The sequence below is a fragment of the Heloderma suspectum genome, chromosome 2, assembly GCF_057233095.1.
Source record: "Heloderma suspectum isolate Gila_16-S chromosome 2, 16-S_ref, whole genome shotgun sequence".
Lineage (NCBI taxonomy): Eukaryota > Metazoa > Chordata > Lepidosauria > Squamata > Helodermatidae > Heloderma > Heloderma suspectum.
In genome coordinates, this window is record NC_139459.1 from 371,794,997 (window position 1) to 371,819,687 (window position 24,691).

General features: G+C 47.6%; 1 protein-coding gene across 7 annotated transcripts; it reads right to left on the reverse strand.

Annotated features, from left to right (window-relative positions):
• Positions 1 to 22: 22 nt before the first annotated feature.
• On the reverse strand, positions 23 to 24,687 carry LOC146356095 (uncharacterized). 7 transcript variants are annotated; one of them, XM_084831574.1, is made up of 5 exons: positions 14,788 to 14,818; positions 13,661 to 13,875; positions 13,058 to 13,572; positions 8,382 to 8,508; positions 23 to 4,779 (listed from the first exon to the last, which is right to left on the reverse strand). In XM_084831574.1, the coding sequence occupies exons 2-5, from the start codon at positions 13,677 to 13,679 to the stop codon at positions 3,776 to 3,778; spliced, it is 1,665 nt and encodes a 554-aa protein (XP_084687700.1). In that variant the 5' UTR covers positions 13,680 to 13,875; positions 14,788 to 14,818; the 3' UTR covers positions 23 to 3,775. The 7 variants fall into 7 exon arrangements, with proteins under 7 accessions (XP_084687700.1, XP_084687701.1, XP_084687697.1 ...); XM_084831575.1 differs by having other exon boundaries at positions 14,776 to 14,818; XM_084831571.1 differs by lacking the exon at positions 14,788 to 14,818 and adding an exon at positions 24,110 to 24,687 and having other exon boundaries at positions 13,058 to 13,875.
• Positions 24,688 to 24,691: the final 4 nt, after the last annotated feature.

The following is a 24,691-nucleotide window of genomic DNA, read 5'->3' on the forward strand; positions in this document are numbered from 1 at the left end:
CCACTTCTGAGGGCTTCTTTAAACCAGAGACATGAGACACACAGCACAGCATGTATAGGACTGTAGCCCAATTCCCTATACGTATGGCTTTCATACTTTGAAAACACATTTTTTTACTGCTACGATCTCATGCATTCCTGCAAAAACCAAGTGAAAACTGGCCATTTTATGACTGACTTTTCCCCGTTGGCAATTATAGTATGCTGGTTAATATTCCATGTCCCAAAACAGAAAATATTCTCAGGTGTCTGAAAAAACTTTATTATGCCCAATATTCAGTGACATCAGGGACACCTACCACTGCCTACTTGCTGTGTCATGTTCTGTATTATTTCTCCTTGTGGTGAATGTTACCTCTAACACTGTTTTGCCTTGTACAAAGTTTATTTTGCAACCACGGGCAACAAGATGGAGCTAGGATGTGTCCACAAAAAGTATTTTTGCTGCCAAATTCATGCTTTTCCAACAAGTCCTGTTTTTGAGTTTCTGAAGTCCCAGAAGAAATGTTCCCCACAATTTCTCCAGAAGTAGCCCGTTATATTTCTCAGTCATGAGAGTGACATGTAGAGGGAATCCTTGTCTGGAGCTGGTTGCACATACATGTTTTTTATTATATTTATATCCCACTTTCCCCCCCTCTTGCTAGGAACCCAAGGCAGCTTACATGGTCCTCCTTCTCTCCATTTTATCCTCACAACAACCCCATGAGGTAGGCTAGGCTGAGTCAATGACTGGCCCAAAGTCACCCAGTGAGCTTCATGGCTGAGTGGGGGACTAGAACCCAGCTCTCCCGAACCCCAGTCCAACATGCTCCCCACTACACCACACGATACCAAGCACAAGAACTATAGCAGGACCTTGGTTCAGTAAGCAGCAGCCTTTCCTTGTCAGAAGCAAAATAACAGCATAACATATAATGCAACTGTGGGACAAACAATCCCGGTCCCCTAAACTCCTGCCCTGGGATGTGTTATGTGACCCATGGTGCTTTCCCTGTAGCATAGCTGGTGGTACCCAAACGTGACCCCCTGTAGTGAATGTCGAATCCACTGCACTCCCACATTTACCTAGGGAACCAATGACCCAGGGAGGTGGTGGGCTCTCCCACACTGGAGGCGTTCAAGATGAAGCTGGACAGCCATCTGTCAGGGGTGCTTTGACTTGGATTCCTGCACTGAGCAGGGGGTTGGACTCTATGGTCTTATAGGCCCCTTCCAACCCTACTACTCTATGATTTAAAGAAACTATATTTGGGTTTTTTCTGTAATGTCATCACAGAGGATCTAAAACTGCTCAGAGCAGGGTTGGAGGAGGAAGGGACTACTTTACCCATTCCCCACCAACTGTTTGCCTGCTAAGAATTGCCCACTCTGAATTGCTTCTCTCCCCCATGGGAGGAAAAAATACAAGTGGACCACTGGGGCAGCTTGTGGGAGGGGCTTATTCTAATTAGAAAAAAAAAGTTTGTGGGGAAGGGGTTAAGCACCCTCCCATTGCGGCATTGATCGAATTCAGAGCCACCGCTAAACTAAAAATAAGGCAAACCCAGCCACAAGAAATGCCACAGGACATCTGCCTCACACCCTTATTTAAAGTTATTTATATCCAGGAGGAAGAGATAGAGAGAATGAAGCATTCTCCCCACTCCACAAAGAGTAAACACATCTCCTCCAAACCAAGAGAAATATGGCTTCAGAAAAGGAGTTGGGGGGATCCTATGACATACACCGCTGTTGCCAAAACAAGCAGTAGCACAGCTAGTCCTTGCCATCTCCTTTGCTGCATCCCCTCACTCCCCTTTTTATAGTGTTGGTCCCCAGCCCCACCCCTTCCTTTCCTGATTGGCTCTTCTGATAGCTTCCCCTGGGTCTTAAAGCCCATCTGGTTTCCCCACCATCCTCCATATGCAATCACGCTGCCCACCATTCCTTCCACATGAAGGTGGTGCTTTCAGGTCACAGCCCTCACATTTTGTTACATTATGGCTTGTGGGCGGGAACAAGAGAGAATCCCTAAAGTGCCTTAAAACAGCCTTGTCTTTAACAATTCCCCTGGTCACCAGAGGCAGTCATTCTACGCAAGCAAGCGAGCAGGATGGTAGAGGAAGAATGGATTACTCCTTCCTTTCTCCACTGGTCCACGTGGTAGAAGACGCATTTTTTTCTAGCCCAGCAAGACGTTAGCAGCCTGAGCTTTTCTTCCACCACAGCCAGCATGGAAATGCCAGCGCCTAGCCTCTTAGCAGGCTAGTAACTCTTGTGGGCTTATTGACAAAGCTGCATTAAAATTTATCCAGACCAGTGCATTCTGGACACATTCTCTGTCAAGGCCCCCCTGTGAAACAAAACAATGCTCTGTATTTTTCAAGTGTTCTTTTGCAAGGGTGGCCCAGTAAATGGGAGACCAGGACCTCTGGTTGATTACTGGATGATTATCAGTAGGTTGGCTAGAGGCTCCAACTCCCAGTTAACACCAAAACAGCCCCCACTCCTTAAATAGACTGTCAGAACCTCTGATCTGCAGTAACTCAGATATTTTTATTTTATTTATTAAATTTATTAATCGCCCATCTGGCTGGTCATCCAGATATAGATTGGCATTAGAAAATCATTCCATTGTAGGTGCAATAAGTTACTGGCCCTGGCCCTGCCCCCTTCCAGACCTGCCATTTTGCGCCTGGATCCACCCTGAGTCTCTATTTCATGTCTGGCCCTGCCCAGACCAGCCACCATTTTGCGCCTAGTGCTTGTTGATGGATGCTGGAGTTCCAGTTAAAACACAGGTGTTGAACCTCTTTCAGCCAGAGGGCCAAATTCCATTTTGGAGAAGCTCTTGGGGGCTGCATTCCAGCGGTGGGTGGGGCCAAAGACAAAAGAGGTGGGGCCAAAAATGCCAGCATATTTTAACTTCAAGCTCTTTCTGCCAGTAAACAAACTGCATGAAAGCTAGGAAACCACCTAAAGATCAGTGTTTGGGGGAAGGGTGTGGGGCCTTTTGGGGACCCCTGGAGAGCTGGATTTAGCCCCTAGGCTAGAGGACCTCCACGGCCGAGTTAAAACAACAAAAACCAAGGAGATCCCACAGGCCTTAAGTCCACATGGGCCAACGAGATTCACCAAGGGAATCATTCTTTTCCCGAAATGTGTTGGATTGAATTATATTTTAGCGCACGTTCTGTTCCTTAGGGTCTCCCCCTTCTTTTCTGCTTTGCTTACAGTCCGGGGAATTCATGTTGGGCCACCTTTTCATCACTTGCCTCAAGGTCAGGGCTGTGCTTCACAAAATAATAATAATTCTTTGCCCAAATAGAATTATGCAAAATTGTTAAGTTTGGCATACATTTATTGTATTTCAGTCATGGGGAAAGGAGCTACGCTTGCTGGGTGACAGAAATCCCACTCAGTCTCACCAACCTGCCCCTCTCACTCTGCCTCCACCCCCGGTTTGGCTTCCAAGATTCCACTGCAAACTGGTTATGCTGAAACCTATCATGGCAGTGAGCAGGACTAGAAACTTGCTTTAAAAAAAAAAAGATCAGGAGGCTCCCAAAATGCTGGATTCTGCATCAGATCCCAATTTCGGCACATAGTGTGGAAGTTATTAGTCCACACAAAAAAATTAGTAGGTATACATGGGTGGGAAGGCTATTTAGTCCTTTATGGAGTGAAGGGAAAGCGAGAGACAGACAACCCATTTTTAAAAAACTTTCCTACCACTCGCCTAGGGTGAGTTAAGAATTGCCTCCAAGTGGCCAGACGTTCACAAACAAGGTTGACTATAAGTAACCCCACTCAGTGTGGAGAAGGACACACATATGCCCCATTCTCATGTCCTTCTGGGTCACAATCCTTTGAGCAGTTTCAGCAACTTCATCCTTCGCAGGGAGCCCGATCTCAGCACCACCAAAGCTTTTCCCGTTATCCGAGTGTTGCGGGTACAGTCTCTGCCTTGTGTGCCTTCTCTCGTGTGTGCTGCAGTGGGACCTCTGGCTGAAACTTTTGCCGCAGTCGAGACATTTGAACGGCTTCTCCCCCGTATGGGTCCTCCGGTGACGGACGAGATCCGAGCGGTGGCGGAACGTCTTCCCACAGTCCGAGCAATTGTACGGCCTCTCTTTAGCATGCATCCGCTGGTGCCGGCCCAGGAGTGAGGGATCACTGAACTTCCGGCCACAATCCGGGCACCGGTACGGCTTGTCGCTTGCTGTGTGGGTCCTCTTGTGCACAACCAGGTTGGAGCTGTCGCTGAAGCCCCGGCCACAATAGGAGCACTTATACGGCTTCTCGCCCGTGTGGGTCCTCCGGTGGCGGACCAGGTACGAGTTCTGGCAAAAGCTTTTCCCACAGTCCAAGCACTGATAGGGCTTCTTGTCAGCGTGAATTCTCCGGTGTGCAATGAGGTTGGAGCGGTCGCTGAAGCTTCTCCCACAGTGGAGGCACTGGAACGGCCGTTCCCCTGTGTGGGTTCTCCGATGTTTAAGGAGGTCGGAGCTCCGGCCAAACGACTTCCCGCACTCCGTACATACTTTTTTCCTCCAGTCCTTGTGGATCCTCTCCTGGGCAGTGGTTTCATTGAAACCGCTGCCCAGGAGCGGTTTACACTCTCCCTTCCCTAAGTGGCCATCGTACCGATTCTCTGATTTGCGTTCATTCTCAAATACGTTTAGCTGCTCCTGGCACAGAAAAGCTGCATCTCCAAAGGCCCCGGGTGGCTCCGTCTTCTCCGAACATTTCAGTTGAGGTTTCTCCTCTTCGTTCTCACTCACCCACCCATCACCTGCTGGAAATTGAGAAAAGGGAGAGACGAACACACACCAGTCATTCCTTGTAACAAAGCTAAGTCTGGAAAAAGCAGATCTGGCCACAGCGATACATGCCCTTCTAATTAGACTACTGCAGTGGGCTCTATGTGGGGCTGCCCTTGAAAGGCGTGTTTGGAAACTGCCACAGGTGCAAAATGCTGCTGCCAGATTGCTGTCTGGTTTACGCTTTTTCCACATTGCACCAGTCTTCTGTTAACTCCACTGGTTTCAGATTCATTTCCAGGCCCAGTTCAAGGTGGTGGTGCTTACCTATTAAGCCCTAAATGGCTTAAGACCAGGATATCTGAAAGACTGCCTCTTTCCATATGAACTTCCCCATAGAGGTCTGGCAATTTGGGAAACTCTCCTGGCACTACCACAAAATGGCTACCATGGGAGGTGCAGCAAAGGAAAAGTAACCTGCCCAAAAGACTTGAGTACAAGGCAGAGGTGGGGTCTGAGCCCCAACAGACTAAGGCAGGGGTTGCCAACGCTGCGCCCACAGGCACCTCCAAGGGCGCCCACAAAGCTCTCCACTCCTTGCACCCTTAAAAGAGATTTTTTTTATATATAAAAACCATGGAAAATGTTAGGGCAGTCTTCTTTCTCTCCCTACCTAGCCTTGCTATTTCTATCCGCACCGCACCTCATCATCAGCCTCATCATTATTATTTACAGAAGTTAAACTGCCCAGAGAGCTTCTCTGTTAAGTTTCTGTTAAGTTTTAAGTTAAGTTCTCTGTTTGCCTTCCTGTTTCCCCCTCCCTCCCAGCCCTAGCTTTGCTAATTTTTCTCCCCACCTCTTTACCCTGCTGTTTCCACCCCACCCAGCCTTGCTCCTTCTCTTTACTTCTTTGCCTTGCTACTTCTTCCTCCTTCCCAGCCTCAGCTATTTCTCTCCCCACAACACACCTCTTTACCTCACTTTTGACTAGCCAGGCCCCCAAGTCAGCCATTGTGTGACTAGTCACATCCTCCATGGGAGCCATTTTGTGGTGGTGCCCACAGCAGTTTCTCAAATTCCCGTGTGCCCACAGGTCCCCAAAAGTTGGGGACCCCTGGACTAAACAACTCCTTTGAAGTTGGAAGAAGGCCTTTTCTGCCGTGGCACCCCGGCTGTGGAATGAGCTCCCTAGAGAGGTTCTCCTGGCACCTATGTTGTATTCCTTCTGGCGCCAGGTGAAGACCTTTTTATTCTCCCAGTATTTTATCATTTTAGCTTCCTAGTCTTTTAGTGCTGGTGTTTTAAATTTGTATTTTAAATCTCTGCATTGCTGCTAGGTTTTATTCTGGCTATATTGTTATATTGTGGTTTTAATGCTTTCATATTTTACATTGTTTTATCCTGCACTTTTTGGGTTTAATTTTTGTGAACCACTCAGAGCGCTTTGGCTATTGGGCGGTATAAAATGAAAGAAATGAAAGAATAAAATAAAATTTGAACCCATAGTTTTCAGCACCATCACAAACCTGTTTCACAGCAATCCCAGCTGCCGGTAGGAAAACATAGGTTTTTTTCATCCTTCGTGGGTGCCAAGAAAGGTGTCTGGCGACGCATTGGAGCCCGGAGACACCATGTTGCCTACCCCTGCCTTAACAGCTCAACCAGGGCTTAAGAGCAGGGAGGAGAACATGAGCCACTCCAGATGTTTTTGGACTGCAACTCCCATCATCCCTGATTGTGGGCCATGTTGGCTGAGGCTGATGGGAGTCGCTGTCCAGCAACATCTGGAGGGCCACAAGCTCCTCACCGAACTTCGCTAGTAGCAACAAGCCAAGTCCAACCACCGGCAACAGTGCTGCGCTGCCTCTTTCTCAGACAGCTTCTGAGGTAACTTGCCACAAGCTGCAAATAAGCCTCAAGCTTCAGTTGCCTCAAATCTGGAGTGGTTGTGTGCTTTGTTGAAGCACTGTATGCACCACTCGCTCCTCTTGCAAACCAGAGCCCTCCTCGTATTTATTTTTACTCACATTTATGCCCCTGCCCTTCTTGGCAAAATTCCCACTCAAGGTGCTTTATGGGGAAGGGATGGGAAAACCAGAGATTTAAATTTTCCGAAAGCCACTTCGAGGCTCCTTTCAGCTCGGCCTCGTTTTCATTTCCAACTGTTTTTTGGCTTGTTCGAATGGGAAAACTGCACATTCTCCCCTCAATTGACTAAAGCATGAAAATGCTAATTTTGGGAGGGGGGGAAATGTGCATTTCAAAGTGCGAATCACCACAAATTTGGGGATTTGTGGACATTTCCAAGGGAAAAAAGAGCTCCTGCTCATGTTTGGGATTACAAACGGCACACATTCGAACGATCTGTGAACAGGGAAGGAATTCTCGTACATTTTTACTGCCACAATCGTTTCTAATTATTCCAAAGAGGGCACAATGTTTTGTCGCAGAGAGCCCCACTGAACCTGCTACCAGCGACTGCTTACCTGAAGCCAGGAATAAGCATTAGCTTTGAGAAGCGGCTTGCCTCAAGGCCAGAAGCACTTGTACAAATGGCCCCAGTCCTGCTGCAAACAATGGGATACAAAGTTTTGACTCCCCTTCAGAGACTCAATAAGAACAGCCATGACAGACCAAGGGTCCATCTAGTCCAGCATTCTGTTCACATAGTGGCCAGCCAGATACCCCTGGGAAACCTACAAGCAGGACATGAGCGCAACAGCCCCACCCATGTGCCCCAGCAACTGGGGTACATAGGCACACAGCCTCTGATACTGGAGGTCGCACATAGCCATCAGGACTAGTAGCCATTGATAGCCTTCTTCTCCAGGAATTCTCCTTCTACTCCAGGAATTTGTCCAATCCTCTTTTAAAGCCATCTAAATTGGTGGCCATTGCTATCATAACAATACCATCAGAATTTTTCTGATCCTGGACACACACACACACACACACACACACACACACCTACCTCTTTAAAAATAAAACACCTCTTACAGCCCAGGGCCAAATTTAGGAACATGAGGAGAGCCCTGCTGGATCAGACCAAGGCCCATCTAGTCCAGCATTCTATACATGCAGTGGCTGACCAGCAGCCCACGGGAAACCCACAAGCAGGACAGGAGTACAACAGCACCCTCCTGCCCATGTTCTCCAGCAACTGGTGTACATTGGCATACTGCCTCTGATACTGGAGGAAGCACATAGTCATCAAGACTAGTAGCCATTGATTACCTTCTCCTCCAGGAATCTGTTTAACCCCCTTTTAAAGCCTCCCAAATTGATGGCCATCATGACATCTTGTGGTAGCGAATTCCAGTGTTTGACTCTGCGCTGTCTGAAGAAGTCCTTCCATTTATCTGTCCTGAATCTCCCACCAATCAGCTTCATGGCACGAGGCCTTTGGGTTCTAGTATTATGGGAGGGGGAGAAAAATGCCCCCCTGTCCACGTTCTCCACACCACGCTTGATTTTGTACACCTCAATGATGTCTCCCCTTACTGGCCTCCTTTCTAAGCTAAATGATAACAGCGGGACGCAATGTTTTCTCACAGGACCGCTGCTAATATGGTGGCGGGGACGTGGGTCTCATCCCTCTGCAAGAGAAGGCGTCTCAGGCATCGTGAGAAACACTCACCCAGTGAGCTGGCATCCCCATCACTGTCCTGCTTGGCTTCCCGGTAGAGCTGCCACTGCCCACTGCCTGACGGAGCCCGCTCTGCTTTGGGGACGCTCCCAGGAGCTTCCAGGAAAGGCCTCGGCACCTAAAATGACAAGGAATTAATGGCCACGGCCCACTCTTCATTTACACGTACAGCCAGTGAGGCGAGGTGGAAATTCTTCCATGGAAATATTTTCCAGTGCTTTATTTTTCCACAGATTTTTTTTTAATTTCCAAAGTTCATTAGCAACAAGGCATGGATGAGTCGATGCCAGAAATCACACGCAGTTCTTTCGGTTGCTAAAACTGTGTCATGGGTTTTAAATACATTTTTCTTTCTTTCTAAGATTTAAACTGTCAAAGGGAGGTACATGCTATTGTCTTTAAATTTTTACAAGTATTCCAATTAAAAAGTCTACATAATATAACATTTGAATCACATTAAGGCTGAAATCCTGTAAAAACATAACGAGAGCTCTGCTGGATCCGACCACGGGTCCATCTTGTCCAGCTTTCTGTTCACACAGGGCCAACCAGCTGCTCACAGAAAACCCACAAGCGGGACAGGAGCGCAACAGCACCCTCCTGCCCATGTTCCCCAGCAACTGGTAGACATAGGCATACCGCCTCTGATACTGGAGGTAGCATGTAGTCAGGAGGACCATTGATAGCCTTCTCCTCCAGGAATTCATACAATCCCCTTTTAAAGCCATCCATATTGGTGGCCGTCACTATTCACACTTACCTAAGAGGCAGTCCCATTGAGTTCAATAGAGTTTACTTCTGAGTAGACATGCATAGGGTTGCACTGTAAGGATACAATTCTATAGACAGAAAAGAGTCCTACAACTCACAGGATGCCCCAGCCAGCATGGCTGGGGCATGCTAGGAGTTGTAGGACTCTTTTCTATCTAAACAACCATAGGATTGGGCCTTAAGTGTGCTTTAATTTCCCCCCTCAAATATTTCAGGCATACTGTGGTGCTCTGGGACAAAACAATAACATGGAATACTTTTTAAAGCACAGTTGTTTACTAAATACAAGTAAAATAAATGCAAAATGAAAAAAATTCCCAAGCAAATTATCCTAATTTGCATGGGAATTTTTTCCAGAAAAAAAGAGCAAATTTAAAATTTTCCAGAAAACCCATATTACTACCTAGAGCTGAGCAAAAATTTCTCATAAGACATTTTTCGGAGAACACTTCTGAGATTTTACTTCTTCTCACTCCTCCCCTCCAGAAAAAGGCTGCTTTGCAGAATTTTCTCCAAATGTTTTCCACCATCTTTTGCGGTGATCTCCACCATCTCTGTCATAATGGGTGTTCCCCCCTCTACACACACATTGCCTGGACTTCTAACACAATTTCCTAAAAAAAGCAACTTTAGGAAAACAGAGAGAAGGGGTAAAATCGAGCCTAAGTCCTACTTAAAGTAAACCCATTAAAATGAATGGGACTTATGTTAGTCATTACTAATTTAAAGCCCATTCATTTCAATGGGTCTACCTTAAGTAGGACTTAGGTTGGATTTTACTCAAGATGCCCTACCTACTGCCAGTGCTAATGGTGAGCCCCCCGCCCCTGAAAACGGTTGGGAGAATTTATCCCCACCCCCTGGAGAAATTTGGTGAAAGGGTCCCACCCCTCCCCACACTTTCTCTGCCCACAGAAAGGGTGGAAAATTTCAAGAGGGCATCTGCACACAGCACTACTTACACCGACCCATCTCCAACCAAGTCCCAGCCCATGTGGTAAGGCAGAGGTCTTGAACCATTTCCAACCAGAGAGAGTAAAGTCATTTTCGGAAAAGCTCTTGGGAGGCACATTCCAGTGGTCGGAGTGGCCAAAGGGAGAAGGGGTGGGACCAAACATCAAAGGGGCAGAGCCAACACACCTGCATCTTTTAGCTTCAATCTCTTCCTGCCAGTAACAAAGCCTTAGGAGAGGCATTTCAGCCTTTTAGAATGGGGGGAAACTGCACAAAAGCTGGGAAGCCACTAGATCATCCATGGTTGGGGGAAAAGGCCATCTGGAAAACCCCAGTAGGTCAGATCTGGCCCACGGCCCTGAGGTTCAGCACCCCGGAGATAATGCATTTGTAAGATGCCAGCAGATTCAAACTGAAGAGTCTGGCAGCAAGCGCAGGGGCCTAAAATTGCACAGTCAGGAGGTGTCCCTGGAGACCATCTAGCCTCACCCCCTGATGAATGCAAGTAATCCAGAGTTGGAGTTAAAGGCGCATCCTTGCTTGCATGGGCCTCATACCCCGGCCCGTTGGACTAGAGCCCCCATCATCCTTTACCTGGGGCTGTCAGGAATTAGAATCCAACAACATCTGGTGGCCACAGGTTCCCCACCCCTCTGCCCTAGGCCTACAAGCCCGACTCTCTGCACCACCAGGTGGAAGGGCTGACTGGTTAGAGCACTGCTGCTCCATAGCACTCCACACTGGCAGGAGGGGGAACTGCAGCCAGTCATCCCAGAGGAATCAAGTGACCTCGAGAGCCAATAGGGTCCCAGCAGGCCTTATAAATAAGAACTCTCTCAGGGTCAGCTTCTCAGTCTGAACTTGCTTGTGACAGAAGGTGCTGAACAGATTTGCTCTGCCTATTTTGTTGTCTGCCTATTCGAGTTTGCCTTTGACCTTGGCAGTGTCTAAGCTGGGGTTCCTTTCCCCAGTTGTAGTCACAGATTTAGGAGGAAATGGCATAGATAACGGGGAGAATGTTGGTGGCAATGGTGTGTGTGAAGAAGGAAAGGGGTTGAGTGGCACTAAAATGGTGGCATAGTGGTGCTGAGCTAAGACGGGGGGGCAGGATTCAAATTCACATGTGCCATTAAGCTTACTGGGTGACCATGGGCTTGTCACTCGCTCACTCACTCACTCAGCCTAGCCTACCTCACAGGGTGGTTGGGAAGGTAAAATTGCAGGGAGGTCTGGGGGAGCTTTGTAATCCACTCTCGGCAACTTGGAAGAGGAGGAAGAAGGGGGTTAAAAACGAAGCCAATAAAACAAAGGCAAAACTCAGTTAATCCAAATGCCTGACTCTTTTTGAACTCCTGACATCTCAGGGTTGCTGGATGATGGAAATAATTAGAACCAAATATCTGAGCACCAACAAAACACTTCCCTTTGAAAAAGAGCCAGCTAGACTACACCAAAGGTGTAGAACCTCAGGTCTGGGTCCAAATCCATCCCTCTTGGGCTCCTATTCCAGCCCTATAGGGGTTCTCCATAGGGCCATGCCCCTTCTCCTGGCTCCACCTCCTTCCCCCTGACCACCAGTCACTTGGTGGTTTCCTGACATTTGTGCAGTCCCATCCTATCCCACACACACACACACACACACACACACACACACTCTAAACAGCTGAACTGCCTCTCCAAGATTGGCAGTAAGAGCTTTAAGCTAAAATATGCGGGTATGTTTGGACTTCCCTTTTTGCCTCTGGGCCTGCCCACCCACCCAAAAGCTTCTCCAAAATGGACTGAAACAGATTAAACTCCCCTGGATTAGACAGAAGTGGGATGTGGAGTACTCCTGTTCAAGGTAACCCATTCAATCCTCCCCCCTCGGCCCTTCCAGCTCTCAGCCTAACCTACCTCACAGGATTGTTATGAAGATTTTTTATAAATATGTGTGTGTGTGTTGGGGGGAAACGGACGACTACACATGCTGTCTTGAGCTCCTCAGAGGAAAGACGGGATATAAAATAAAAAAAACATGAAAGGATATCTGCCTTCGGTGCACCGCTGCCAGCTGCTCCTTGCTGCTGTTGCCATTCCCCGGAGAAGGCAGGGGAACGATGACAAGGAGGAGCAAGTCAGTAGTGGCAGGGAAGGCTGCCAACCTGCAGAAAAGGGCAACTAAAATGATCAAGGGGCCGGAGCATCTCCCCTGTGAGGAAAGGTTACAACAGCTGGAAAAGCTATTTTTTACAATAGGTTGGAAAAAAGGAGGGTTAGGGAGATGTGATAGAGGTGTACAAAATTATGCATGGTGTGGAGAAAGAGGGTAGGGAGACATTTTTCTCCCTCTCTCATAATCCTAGAACCCAGTGGGGTCACCCCATGAAGCTGATTGGTGAGAGATTCAGGACAGATCAAAGGAAGGATGTCTTCACACAGCGCAGAGTCAAAATTTGCTACCACAGGTTGTAGTGATGGCCAATTTGGGTGGCTTTAAAAGGGGGTTGGACAAATTCCTGGAGGAGAAGGCTATCGATGGCTACTAGCCTTGATGGCTATGTGCTACCTTCAGCATCAGAGGCAGTGAGCCTATGTACACTAGTTTCTGGGGAACATGGGTGGGAGGGTGCTGTTGCCCTTGTGTCCTGCTTGTGGGTTCCTGGTCGACAGCTGGTTGGCCACTGTGTGAACAGAATTGTGGACTAGATGGACCCTTGGTCTGATTCAGCAGGGCACTGCTTTGGTTCTTAAGGCTCTTATGGGGTACAGAAACGTTGACAGGTGCCCACAGATGGCGACCCCAGTGCTGGCACCAACAACGTTTCAGAGCCAACACCTTCTCCGGGTGGTGCGAGTGTGGGAGAGAGACAGTGTGTGGCGGCTCTGCCCGCTGCCAGAACATGGCCCCCTCATGCCTAAAAGGGCTCCCCACCCAAGATTTAGGCTGGAGATCGCCTCACCTGCTGCTCCCAGCTCTTGGGCTCTTGCTGCCTCCTCAGGAACTCCTCAGCCAGGACCACCGCCTGGGAGCAGGTGCCTGGACCGCCTTCCTGGACCCAGCCCTGCATCTCCGTGGGCAGGACAGCCAGGAACTGCTCCAGGATCACCCGCTCCAGGATCTGCTCCTTGGTGCATCTCTCCGGCTCCAGCCACTGGCGGCAAAGCGCTCGGAGTTGGAGGCAAACCTTGCGGGGGCCCTCGGCTTCCCGGTAGCAGAACTGTCTGAAGCGCCGGCGCTGGGCCTCTGTGCCCACAGGGCCCAGCCTTGAGACCTCCGCCTTTAACTTCCCGCCATCTCCCCTGTCTCTGGCCTCTGGGCTGTGAGAGGTCTGTTGCATTTCTCCTGCCGAGGGCCGGGCCGCCCATTCCCCTCTCGGCCATATCCAAGCGTCAGCAGTCCCCTCGAACGGGCTCGCAAATGCCTTGCTGTTCTCCTCCCATGGTGCGGGGGCTGGCAGCTGTGGGTTACCCCACCCTGGGTGAGGAGATTGGACTACCTTCAGGAATTCCTGCCAGGGGCCATCCCAGCCCTGCGGCATCCCCTCGCCCGGTTCCTGCTTCACCTGTTGAGGGGCTGCCCATTGCAGGAGCTCCTTGGTCATGCCAACCTCAACCACCTGTCCTGCTCTTCTGGCATCCTTGCTTGGTTTGGGACCAGCTTGGTCTTCCTGTTCTCCCGCTTTCCTCCCAGGCTGGGCCCCTTGCTCCAGCACGGCCTGGAAGTGTAGGCCTAAGGACGTCACAGCAGCACTTCCCATGGCAGCCATTTTCTTTCAGCCTGGAAACAGAAGAACACAATTACCTTTCCAGATCAGGCCAAAGGCCAAGCTAACCCAGTTCTCAGTCTCCAACTGAGGCCAGCCTAACATAACTGGGAAAGTCAAAACCAGGGTCTAATGGTGACAGCTATCCCTAAGTTTTCCTCCTTTGCACCAAGCTGCATTCTTGGCTGTCATGGCCATTTGGTATCAATAAACCCATTCTCCTTCAGAGCAGATCTAGTTTTGGGTTGGGGCATATACAGAGACTGGGAGAAGGTTGCCAAGATTTGTTTTCTTCTCCCTTTCTGTGGTTGCACAATGGGCAGAAATTCTGCAGGTTCAGAACCCCTTCATTGTATCTGAGGACAAAAGGACAGGATTCCTAGGGACTACACCACTCTTCCCCTACTTTGCACCCACTAGATGTTTTGGACTACAACTCCCACCATCTCAGGATGATAGGATTTGTAGTACAACAAATTTGAAGAGCGCCAGCTTGGGAAAGATTGGTCTAGAAAAAGGAGAGAAAAAGCTGCCCCTGTTAAAATCCCCTCTTTTACAGAACTCTTCCAATCACAGGAGCCCCGAGCCTTCTGCTCCACCTGTTGAACTTCTGCCTGCATACTATTATTAAAGATACAGGAGCCCCACAGGGTGTGCGTGTGGAATGTTAGCAGCAGGAAATGGGAGGAAGGTCAGCTGCACCAACACGTCCAGATCCCAGCCTGAGAGGGATGTGTGTGTCTCCTTTCAACCCCTGCCCTCTGCACCCCACCCCCCAATTCCCTGCCTGCCCCTGCTCCCTCTCCACCCAGGGGATTTCCCTCCCCTCCCACCCCCCATTTTGCAGATCTCGGGGAGCTGCTTGCTTCTCCTCGCCCTGTTTCCCGTTAATCATCCCACCCAGCAGCCTGTACTTTTATGCTCACCCCCTGCCAGCCAGCTTCCCCCACGTGAGAGGCAGGGGGCGTGGCAGGAAGGAAGGAAGCCACTCTATTTACATCCCTTTTCTGCTCTCAAGGTTCCCACGCCTCCTCTAGGCATCCCAGCTCTCCATCTCTTTAACTCTTTCAGCGACGTGTGACACGTGGAGGCTTCTAGGCTGGGCTTTTAACGTTATTTTCTTGCACTGCGGTCTTGACTTATTGTGATTTTCTTTTCACGATTCGTTGTTCTTAATGGTGATTTTATCATTATTAATATTAAGCAGTTTTATTAATATATCTGATATTAATTAACATATTAATCAGATATATCTAACATAGTAGAAGAAATAAATGTAAATGTTTGTTTAAGCTAACTGACTGCTGAAATAGGTTTTAATCTGGTGGGCGCTATTATTTCTTACTTATGGATGTGTCTTTATCTAATGTGATTCTATTTGCTATGTTTTTATTTGAGTTTTAACTATAAATTTTGTTATTTTCTTGTTCGTTGCCTTGAGCACTACAGTTTTCAGTGGAAAGGTGGAATAAATATTTAAGGCACAATCTTATGTGTGTTTAGACAGAAAATAAGACTTTTTTTCTGGCTAAACAAGCGTAGGATTGCACCCCTAATAAATAAATATACAGTAGATTATATCTAACCCCCTTCATGGATCACTGCCTTGTTATGGCGAAGGGGCTTGCGTAACTCAGTGAAGCCATAAGCTATGCCAGGCAGGGCCACCCAAGATGTACAGGTCATGGCGGAGAGTTCTGACAAAATGTGGTCCACTGGAGAAGGAAATGGCAACCTACTCCAGTATTCCTGCCAAGAAAACCCTATGGAACGTATCACAAGGCTAAAAGAGATGACGCCGGAAGATGAGCCCCTCAGGTCGGAAGGTGTCCCATATACTACTGGGGAAGAGCAGAGGGTGTTTCCAAGTAGCGCCAGAAAGAGTGAAGCGGCTGGGCCAAAGCCAAAAGGACACTCAGCTGTGGATGTGTCTGGTGGTGAAAAGAATGTCTGATGCTGTAAAGAACAATATTGGTTAGGAACCTGGAATGTAAGATCAATGAATCAAGGTAAGCTGGAGGTGGTCAAACATGAGATGGCAAGATTGAACATCGACATCTTGGGAATCAGCGAACTAAAATGGTCAAGCATGGGCGAATTTAATTCAGGTGACCATCATATCTCCTACTGTGGGCAAGAATCCCTTAGAAGAAATGGAGTAGCACTCATAGTCAACAAAAGGGTGGGGAAAGCAGTACTGGGGTACAATCTCGAAAACGATAGAATGATCTCAGTACGAATCCAAGGCAAACCATTCAACATCACAGTAATTCAAGTCTATGCCCCAACCACTGTGGCCGAAGAAGCTGAGGTCGATCGGTTCTATGAAGACCTACAACATCTTCTAGAACTAACACCAAAAAAAGATGTCCTCTTCATCACAGGGGATTGGAATGCTAAAGTAGGAAGTCAAGAAATCACCGGGATAACAGGCAAGCATGGCCTTGGTGTACAAAATGAAGCAGGACAAAGGCTAATGGAGTTTTGCCAAGAGAACACGCTGATCATAGCAAACACTCATAGCAAAGCACAAGAGACAACTCTACACATGGATATCACCAGATGGTCAATATTGAAATCAGATTGATTATGTCCTTTGCAGCCAAAGATGGAGAAGCTCCATACAGTCAGTAAAAACAAGACCTGGAGCTGACTATGGCTCAGATCATGAGCTTCTTATCGCAAAATTTCGGCTGAAATTGAAGAACGTAGGGAAAACCACTAAACCATTCAGGTATGACCTAAATCATATCCCTTATGAATATAGTGGAGGTGAGGAATAGATTTGCGGGATTAGACCTGATAGACAGAGTGCCTGAGGAACTATGGACAGAGGTCCGTAACATTGTTCAGGATGCAGCAACGAAATCCATCCCAAAGAAAAAGAAATGCAAGAAAGCCAAGTGGCTGTCTGATGAGGCATTACAAGTAGCTGAGGAAAGAAGGGAAGCGAAAAGCAAGGGAGAAAGGGGAAGATCTATCCAACTGAATGCGGACTTCCAGAGAATAGCAAGGAGAGACAAGAAGGCCTTCTTAAATGAACAATGCAAGGAAATTGAGGAAAACAACAGAATGGGAAAGACTAGAGATCTCTTCAAGAAAATTGGAGATCTCAAGGGAACGTTTTGTGCAAAGACTGGCATGATAAAGGACAAAGAAGGTAGGGACCTCACAGAAGCAGATGAGATTAAGAAGGGGTGGAAAGAATACACAGAAGAACTATACAGGAAAGATCTTAATGTCCCTGATAGCCATGATAGTGCGGTCACTGAACTTGAGCCGGACATCCTCGAGAGTGAAGTCAAGTGGGCCTTAGGAAGCATTAGTAACAACAAAGCTAGCGGAGATGACAGTCTTCCAGCTGAGCTATTTAAAATCCTAAAAGATGATGCTGTTAAAGTGCTGCACTCAATGTGCCAACAAATTTGGAACACTCAACAGTGGCCGCAAGACTGGAAAAGGTCAGTTTACATTCCAATTCCAAAGAAGGGCAAAGCCAAAGAGTGTTCAAACTACCGCACAATTGCGCTCATTTCACATGCCAGCAAGGTGATGCTCAAAATCCTACAAGCTAGGCTTCAGCAGTATGCGAACCGAGAACTACCGGAAGTACAAGCTGGGTTTCGAAAAGGCAGAGGAACTAGAGATCAAATCGCCAACATTCACTGGATCATGGAGAAAGCAAGAGAAGTCCAGAAAAACGTCTATTTCTCCTTCATTGACTACGCTAAAGCTTTTGATTGTGTGGATCACAACAAACTGTGGCAAATTCTTAAAGTGATGGGAGTACCAGACCACCTTACCTGTCTCCTGAGAAACATGTACGAGGGTCAAGAAGCAACAGTAAGAACCAGAGATGGAACAACCGATTGGTTCAAAATTGGGAAAGGAGTACGACAAGGCTGCATATTGTCACCCTGCTTATTTAACTTATATGCAGAGTACATCATGAGAAACACCGGGTTGGATGAATCACAGGTCGGAATTAAGATTGCCGGGAGAATTATCAACAACCTCCGATATGCAGACGATACCACCCTAATGGCAGAAAGCGAAGAAGATCTAAAGAGCCTCTTGTTGAGGGTGAAAGAGGAGAGTGCACAAGCTGGTTTGAAACTCAACATTAAAAAAACTAAGATCATGGCATCTGGCCCCATCACTTCCTGGCATATAGAAGGGGAAGAAATGGAAGCTGTGACAGATTTTATTTTCTTGGGCTCCAAGATCACCGCAGACGGTGACTATAGCCATGGAATTAAAAGACGCTTGCTCCTTGGGAGGAAAGCTATGGCAAACCTAGACAGCATAGTAAGAAGCAGAGACATCACCTTGCCGACAAAGGTCCGTCTCAAAGCTATGGTTTTCCCAGTAGTAATGTATGGCTGTGAGAGCTGGACTATAAGGAAGGCTGAGCGCCGAAGAATTGATGCTTTCGAACTGTGGTGCTGGAGAAGACTCTTACGAGTTCCCTGGACTGCAAGGAGGTCAGATCAGTCAATCCTAAAGGAAATCAACCCTGAGCGCTCATTGGAAGGACAGATATTGAAGCTGAAGCTCAAATATTTTGGCCACCTAATGCGAAGAGAAAACTCTCTGGAAAAGACCCTGATGCTGGGAAAGACTGAAGGCAAAAGGAGAAGGGGACGGCGGAGGATGATGCAATGAATATGAACTTGAGCACGCTCCGGGAGAGAGCACAGGACAGGAAGGCCTGGTGTGTTATGGTCCATGGGGTCACGAAGAGTCCAACACGACTGAACAACAACATCTGCTGACTTGTGACATGATGGGAAGCTTTGAGGAGCTCCTTCTCTGGAAAAGAAGGGGAGACAGAGAAGAGGAAAAGGGGGTTTGCTCTTGTGACCAGAAAGGGATCTTCTTTTCCTCTCTCCCTCTCTGTGTAATCCATGAATTTGGGTTGCTGCTTTTATCCTTCCTCTCTCAGGATTTAGTAATCAAAATAAAACAAAACAAGTTTTTCTTCTAAGATTGCTCATGGATGTTGGAAAATGGATTCTAAAGTGGCAGTACATCCAAGGGGAGAGATCATATGAGTGACCAGAATGTGGCATTTTCCCACAGTGCAAGCAACTTACTAAATGTAGAGACTTTCATAAGAAGGAACCTCTATCTTTGTTGTTGTTGTTGTTCAGTCGTTCAGTCATGTCCGACTCTTCGTGACCCCATGGACCATAGCACGCCAGGCCTTCCTGTCCTGCGCACTCTCCCGGAGTGTGCTCAGGTTCATATTCATTGCATCGGTGATGCTATCTAGCCATCTCATCCTCTGCCGTCCCCTTCTCCTTTTGCCTTCAGTCTTTCCCAGCATCGAGGTCTTTTCCAGAGAGTTTTCTCTTCGCATTAGGTGGCCAAAATATTTGAGCTTCAGCTTCAGTATCTGTCCTTCCAATGAGCACTCAGGGTTGATTTCCTTTAGGATGGACTGATCTGACCTCCTTGCAGTCCAGGGAACTCGTAAGAGTCTTCTCCAGCACCACAGTTCGAAAGCATCAATTCTTCGGCGCTCAGCCTTCCTTAGAGTCCAGCTCTCACAGCCATACATTACTACTGGGAAAACCATAGCTTTGAGACGGACCTTTGTCGGCAAGGTGATGTCTCTGCTTCTTACTATGCTGTCTAGGTTTGCCATAGCTTTCCTCCCAAGGAGCAAGCGTCTTTTAATTTCATGGCTACAGTCACCGTCTGCGGTGATCTTGGAGCCCAAGAAAGTAAAATCTGTCACTGCTTCCATTTCTTCCCCTTCTATATGCCAGGAAGTGATAGGGCCAGATGCCATGATCTTAGTTTTTTTAACATTGAGTTTCAAACCAGCTTTTGCACTCTCCTCTTTCACCCTCAACAAGAGGCTCTTGAGATCCTCTTCACTTTCTGCCATTAGGGTGGTATCGTCTGCATATCGGAGGTTGTTGATAATTCTCCCAGCAATCTTAATTCCGACCTCTGATTCATCCAACCCGGCATTTCTCATGATGTACTCTGCATATAAGTTAAATAAGCAGGGTGACAATATGCAGCCTTGTCGTACTCCTTTCCCAATTTTGAACCACTCAGTTGTTCTATGTCCGGTTTTTACTGTTGCTTCTTGACCCTCATACAGGTTTCTCAGGAGACAGGTAAGGTGGTCTGGTACTCCCATCACTTTAAGAATTTGCCACAGTTTGTTGTGATCCACACAATCAAAGGCTTTAGCGTAGTCAATGAAGCAGAAATAGACGTTTTTCTGGAATTCTCTTGCTTTCTCCATGATGCAGCGAATGTTGGCGATTTGATCTCTAGTTCCTCTGCCTCTTCAAAACCCAGCTTGTACTTCCGGTAGTTCTCGGCTCGCATACTGCTGAAGCCTAGCTTGTAGGATTTTGAGCATCACCTTGCTGGCATGTGAAATGAGCGCAATTGTGCGGTAGTTTGAACACTCTTTGGCGTTGCCCTTCTTTGGAATTGGAATGTAAACTGACCTTTTCCAGTCTTGCGGCCATTGCTGAGTGTTCCAAATTTGTTGGCATATTGAATGCAGCACTTTAACAGCATCATCTTTTAGGATTTTAAATAGCTCAGCTGGAAGACTGTCATCTCCGCTAGCTTTGTTGTTACTAATGCTTCCAAAGGCCCACTTGACTTCACTCTCTAGGATGTCCGGCTCAAGTTCAGTGACCGCACTATCATGGCTATCAAGGACATTAAGATCTTTCCTGTATAGTTCTTCTGTGTATTCTTTCCACCTCTTCTTAATCTCATCTGCTTCTGTGAGGTCCCTGCCTTTTTTGTCCTTTATCATGCCTGTCTTTGCACAAAATGTTCCCTTGAGATCTCCAATTTTCTTGAAGAAATCTCTAGTCTTTCCCATTCTGTTGTTTTCCTCGATTTCCTTGCATTGTTCATTTAAGAAGGCCTTCTTGTCTCTCCTTGCTATTCTCTGGAACTCTGCATTCAGTTGGATATATCTTTCCCTCTCTCCCTTGCTTTTTGCTTCCCTTCTTTCCTCAGCTACTTGTAAAGCCTCATCAGACAGCCACTTGGCTTTCTTGCATTTCTTTTTCTTTGGGATGGATTGAGTTGCTGCCTCCTGAACAATGTTACGGACCTCCGTCCATAGTTCCTCAGGCACTCTGTCTATCAGTTCTAATCCCTGAAATCTATTCCTCACCTCCACTGTATATTCATAAGGGATATGATTTAGGTCATACCTGAATGGTTTAGTGGTTTTCCCTACGTTCTTCAATTTCAGCCGAAATTTTGCGATAAGAAGCTCATGATCTGAGCCACAGTCAGCTCCAGGTCTTGTTTTTACTGACTGTATGGAGCTTCTCCATCTTTGGCTGCAAAGGACATAATCAATCTGATTTCGATATTGACCATCCGGTGATGTCCATGTGTAGAGTCGTCTCTTGTGCTGTTGGAAAAGAGTGTTTGCTATGACCAGCGTGTTCTCTTGGCAAAACTCTATTAGCTTTTGTCCTGCTTCATTTTGTACACCAAGGCCATGCCTGCCTGTTATCCCGGTGATTTCTTGACTTCCTACTTTAGCATTCCAGTCCCCTATGATGAAGAGGACATCTTTTTTTGGTGTTAGTTCTAGAAGGTGTTGGAGGTCTTCATAGAACCCATCAACCTCAGCTTCTTCGGCATCAGTGGTTGGGGCATAGACTTGAATTACTGTGATGTTGAATGGTTTGCCTTGGATTCGTACTGAGATCATTCTATCATTTTTAAGATTGTACCCCAGTACTGCTTTTCCCACCCTTTTGTTGACTATGAATGCTACTCCATTTCTTCTAAGGGATTCTTGGCCACAATAGTAGATATGATGGTCACCTGAATTAAATTCGCCCATTCCTGTCCATTTTAGTTCGCTGATTCCCAAGATGTCGATGTTCAATCTTGCCATCTCATGTTTGACCACCTCCAGCTTACCTTGAATCATTGTGTCATGCAAAAACAAAGAAGCTAATAAAAAGTGATGGCTGGGATCCCACAGAAGTTTAGTTCTGTGCTCACTTACCCCAACCACCCATCGTTTGGTGGTTTCCCATCTTTTGTGCAGTTGTTTCCCAGTTCTAAAAGGTTGAAATGCCTCTCTCAAGGGTTAGCTACTGTCAGTAAGAACGTCATGCTAAAATATGCTGATTTTTTTCGTATCTTTGGCCCCGCCTCTTTTTATTTTGGCCCCACCCACCTCTGGAATGTAGCCCTTGGGAGCGTCTCCAAAATGGAATTTGGCCTTTGAGTTGAAAGAGGTTCAACAACCCCAGAATGAGAGCTTGCATGAACTACAGACCTCTTCACCAGATGCATCCATCTGATACAAAAACAACAAAAAGTATTGTGGCAACTTAACGGCTAACAAATACATTCTGGCAGAAGCTTTCATGAAGTATAGTTCACTTCATCAGATAGATGATGATGATTACATTTATATCCCATCTTGTTTCCTCCTGAGGAACCCAAGGTGGCATACATAATCCTCCTCCTCTCCATTTTATCCTCACAACAACAATCCTGTGCTGTAGGCTGGGCTGAGAGTCTGTGACTGGCCCAAAGTCACCCAGTGAGCTTCCATGGCCGAGTGGGGACTTCCGGCTCCTAGTCCAACACTCTCACCACTACACCACATTTGCTCTAGATGGAGTGTTATCAAGGGTTTCAGGTATATACAGTACATAGCGGGGGTGGGGAGAGAAGTGTAAACGATGAGGCCAGACGGAAATTGAATGTGAGAAGTACTGAGAGTGACAATCACATTAGTAACTATGGCCCTTCACAAAAGAGTTGCTGCTGATAATGCAAACATCCTGACACTGGGAAGTTAATCAACACATGTAGTGTGATAAAAATCCTTTATCCCTGTTCAAGCCTCTGGACATGGAATTGAACCTGTTGATAAATTCCAACTCAGCAGTCTCCCTTTGAATTTTCTTTGCTCCACAATGGTCGATTTAAGGTCAGTGTCCCAGGAGGCTGAAATTTTCTTCCCCTGGTTTTTGAATATTGCCATTTCTGATGTCGGATTTGTGAACTGGTGCTGGAGAAGACTCTTACGAGTCCCCTGGACTGCAAGGAGGTCAAATCAGTCAATCCTAAAGGAAATCAACCCTGACTGCTCATTGGAAGGACAGATACTGAAGCTGAAGCTCAGATATTTTGGCCACCTAATGCGAAGAGAAAACTCCCTGGAAAAGACCCTGATGCTGGGAAAGACTGAAGGCAAAAGGAGAAGGGGACGGCAGAGGATGAGATGGCTAGATAGCATCACGGATGCAATGAATATGAACTTGAGCACGCTCTGGGAGAGAGCGCAGGACAGGAAGGCCTGGCGTGCTATGGTCCATGGGGTCACGAAGAGTCGGGCACGACTGAACAACTGAACAACAACAACAACAAATTGTTTCCCATACAGACTGGCCTGTTTGCCCTATGCAGAATGCAAGAGAACACTTCAGCCTCCCAGGACACACCAACAGGGTTTACATGATCGCAGAGGGGAAAAAGGCTACGGTGGCTTATTTTCTCTCCCCGCGCATGCCGGTTGTGGCAGGGCATGGGTTGTTGTGAGGTCCGAACCCTGCAAGAGTGGCTGCCTGGCTGGGGTGCAAACCACCCAAGCCACTCACCGTGGTGGCTGGGTTTGGACACCACGACAACATGCACCCTCCGTGATCAAGCAGACCTGGTCAGTGAGTCTCACCGCCGTTGTCACCAGCTGTCTTGCTCCTTCTCCACTGCCTCCCTTTTCTCCTCCTGGCTCCCACTTGCTTGCTTGCCAGGCAGAGAGCAAGGAGGCCATGGCGTCTCCTGCTCCTCCTCCTCACCACCACCATAGTCTGGGCCAGAGCTAGAGGCAGGTGAACAAGCAGGTTGCCATGGTGACAAGGAGGAGGGGTGCTTGTCCATGGGTTGTGGGCCCTTGGGAGGTGCCCGACCAGGCTACCCTTGACACCTGCCCTCTCCGTAATGACTCCCCAGTCCATGAAACCTGATGCCAGGACAAGTGTGCTAGAATGCAATCCTACACAACCCAAGACAGAAAAAAAAAAGGCCTACAACTCCCAGCATGCCCCAGCCAGCCATGCTGGTTGGGGCATGTTGGGAGTTGCAGGGTTTTTTTTCCTGTCTAAACATGCATAGGATTGCGCCCTCAGTCTTTAAGGTGCCCCAAGCCTTCTTAGTGTTTTTGCTGCAATAGGCTTAACCCGGCCAGCCCCCGGACATTTGCCATAACAAATGTGTTACCAGTGCCCCTTGTTGTTCTGCGGCTGGAAAGGAGCCCGAGCTGCGATCTGCCAGGAGCAGGAATCAGTAGGAGAGGAACACGAGACTCAGTCGTATATGGATAGTTGATCTGCTTTCGTCGAAGTCTATGTACGATTCTTAGAAAGCTGTATTTCACATATATGCGCATTCCATATGCATGCTTTGAAATTGATATAGTCACATCTCTGCAGCCCAGTGAAGGGTGGTGGGCTCTGATGTCGGTGGGGCTGTAAACCCGCTCCGGGTTTCAGTCAGACCGAATCAGAATTCTAGAGAAGCTATCCAAGGTGCTGGACCCATTTGGGGATAGGTTTCGGCACCTTGGATAGCTCCTTTAGAGTTCCGGCTGGTTCTGACTGAAACCCAGAGCATCGGGGCCCGGCCTCCGCTGATGTAGCCCACCATTTTTTCTTCTCCTCTTTTTGGTTTGCTTTGGTAGGAATTTCGCAAACGAAAATTAATCAGAAAAAAACAGAACACAGGATTCGGCCCCAGCACCTCCTGCTGCTGCAAGGAGAAGAAGGCGCGCTTGGAGAGACGCCCGCGCCTCTCTGTGCGCAG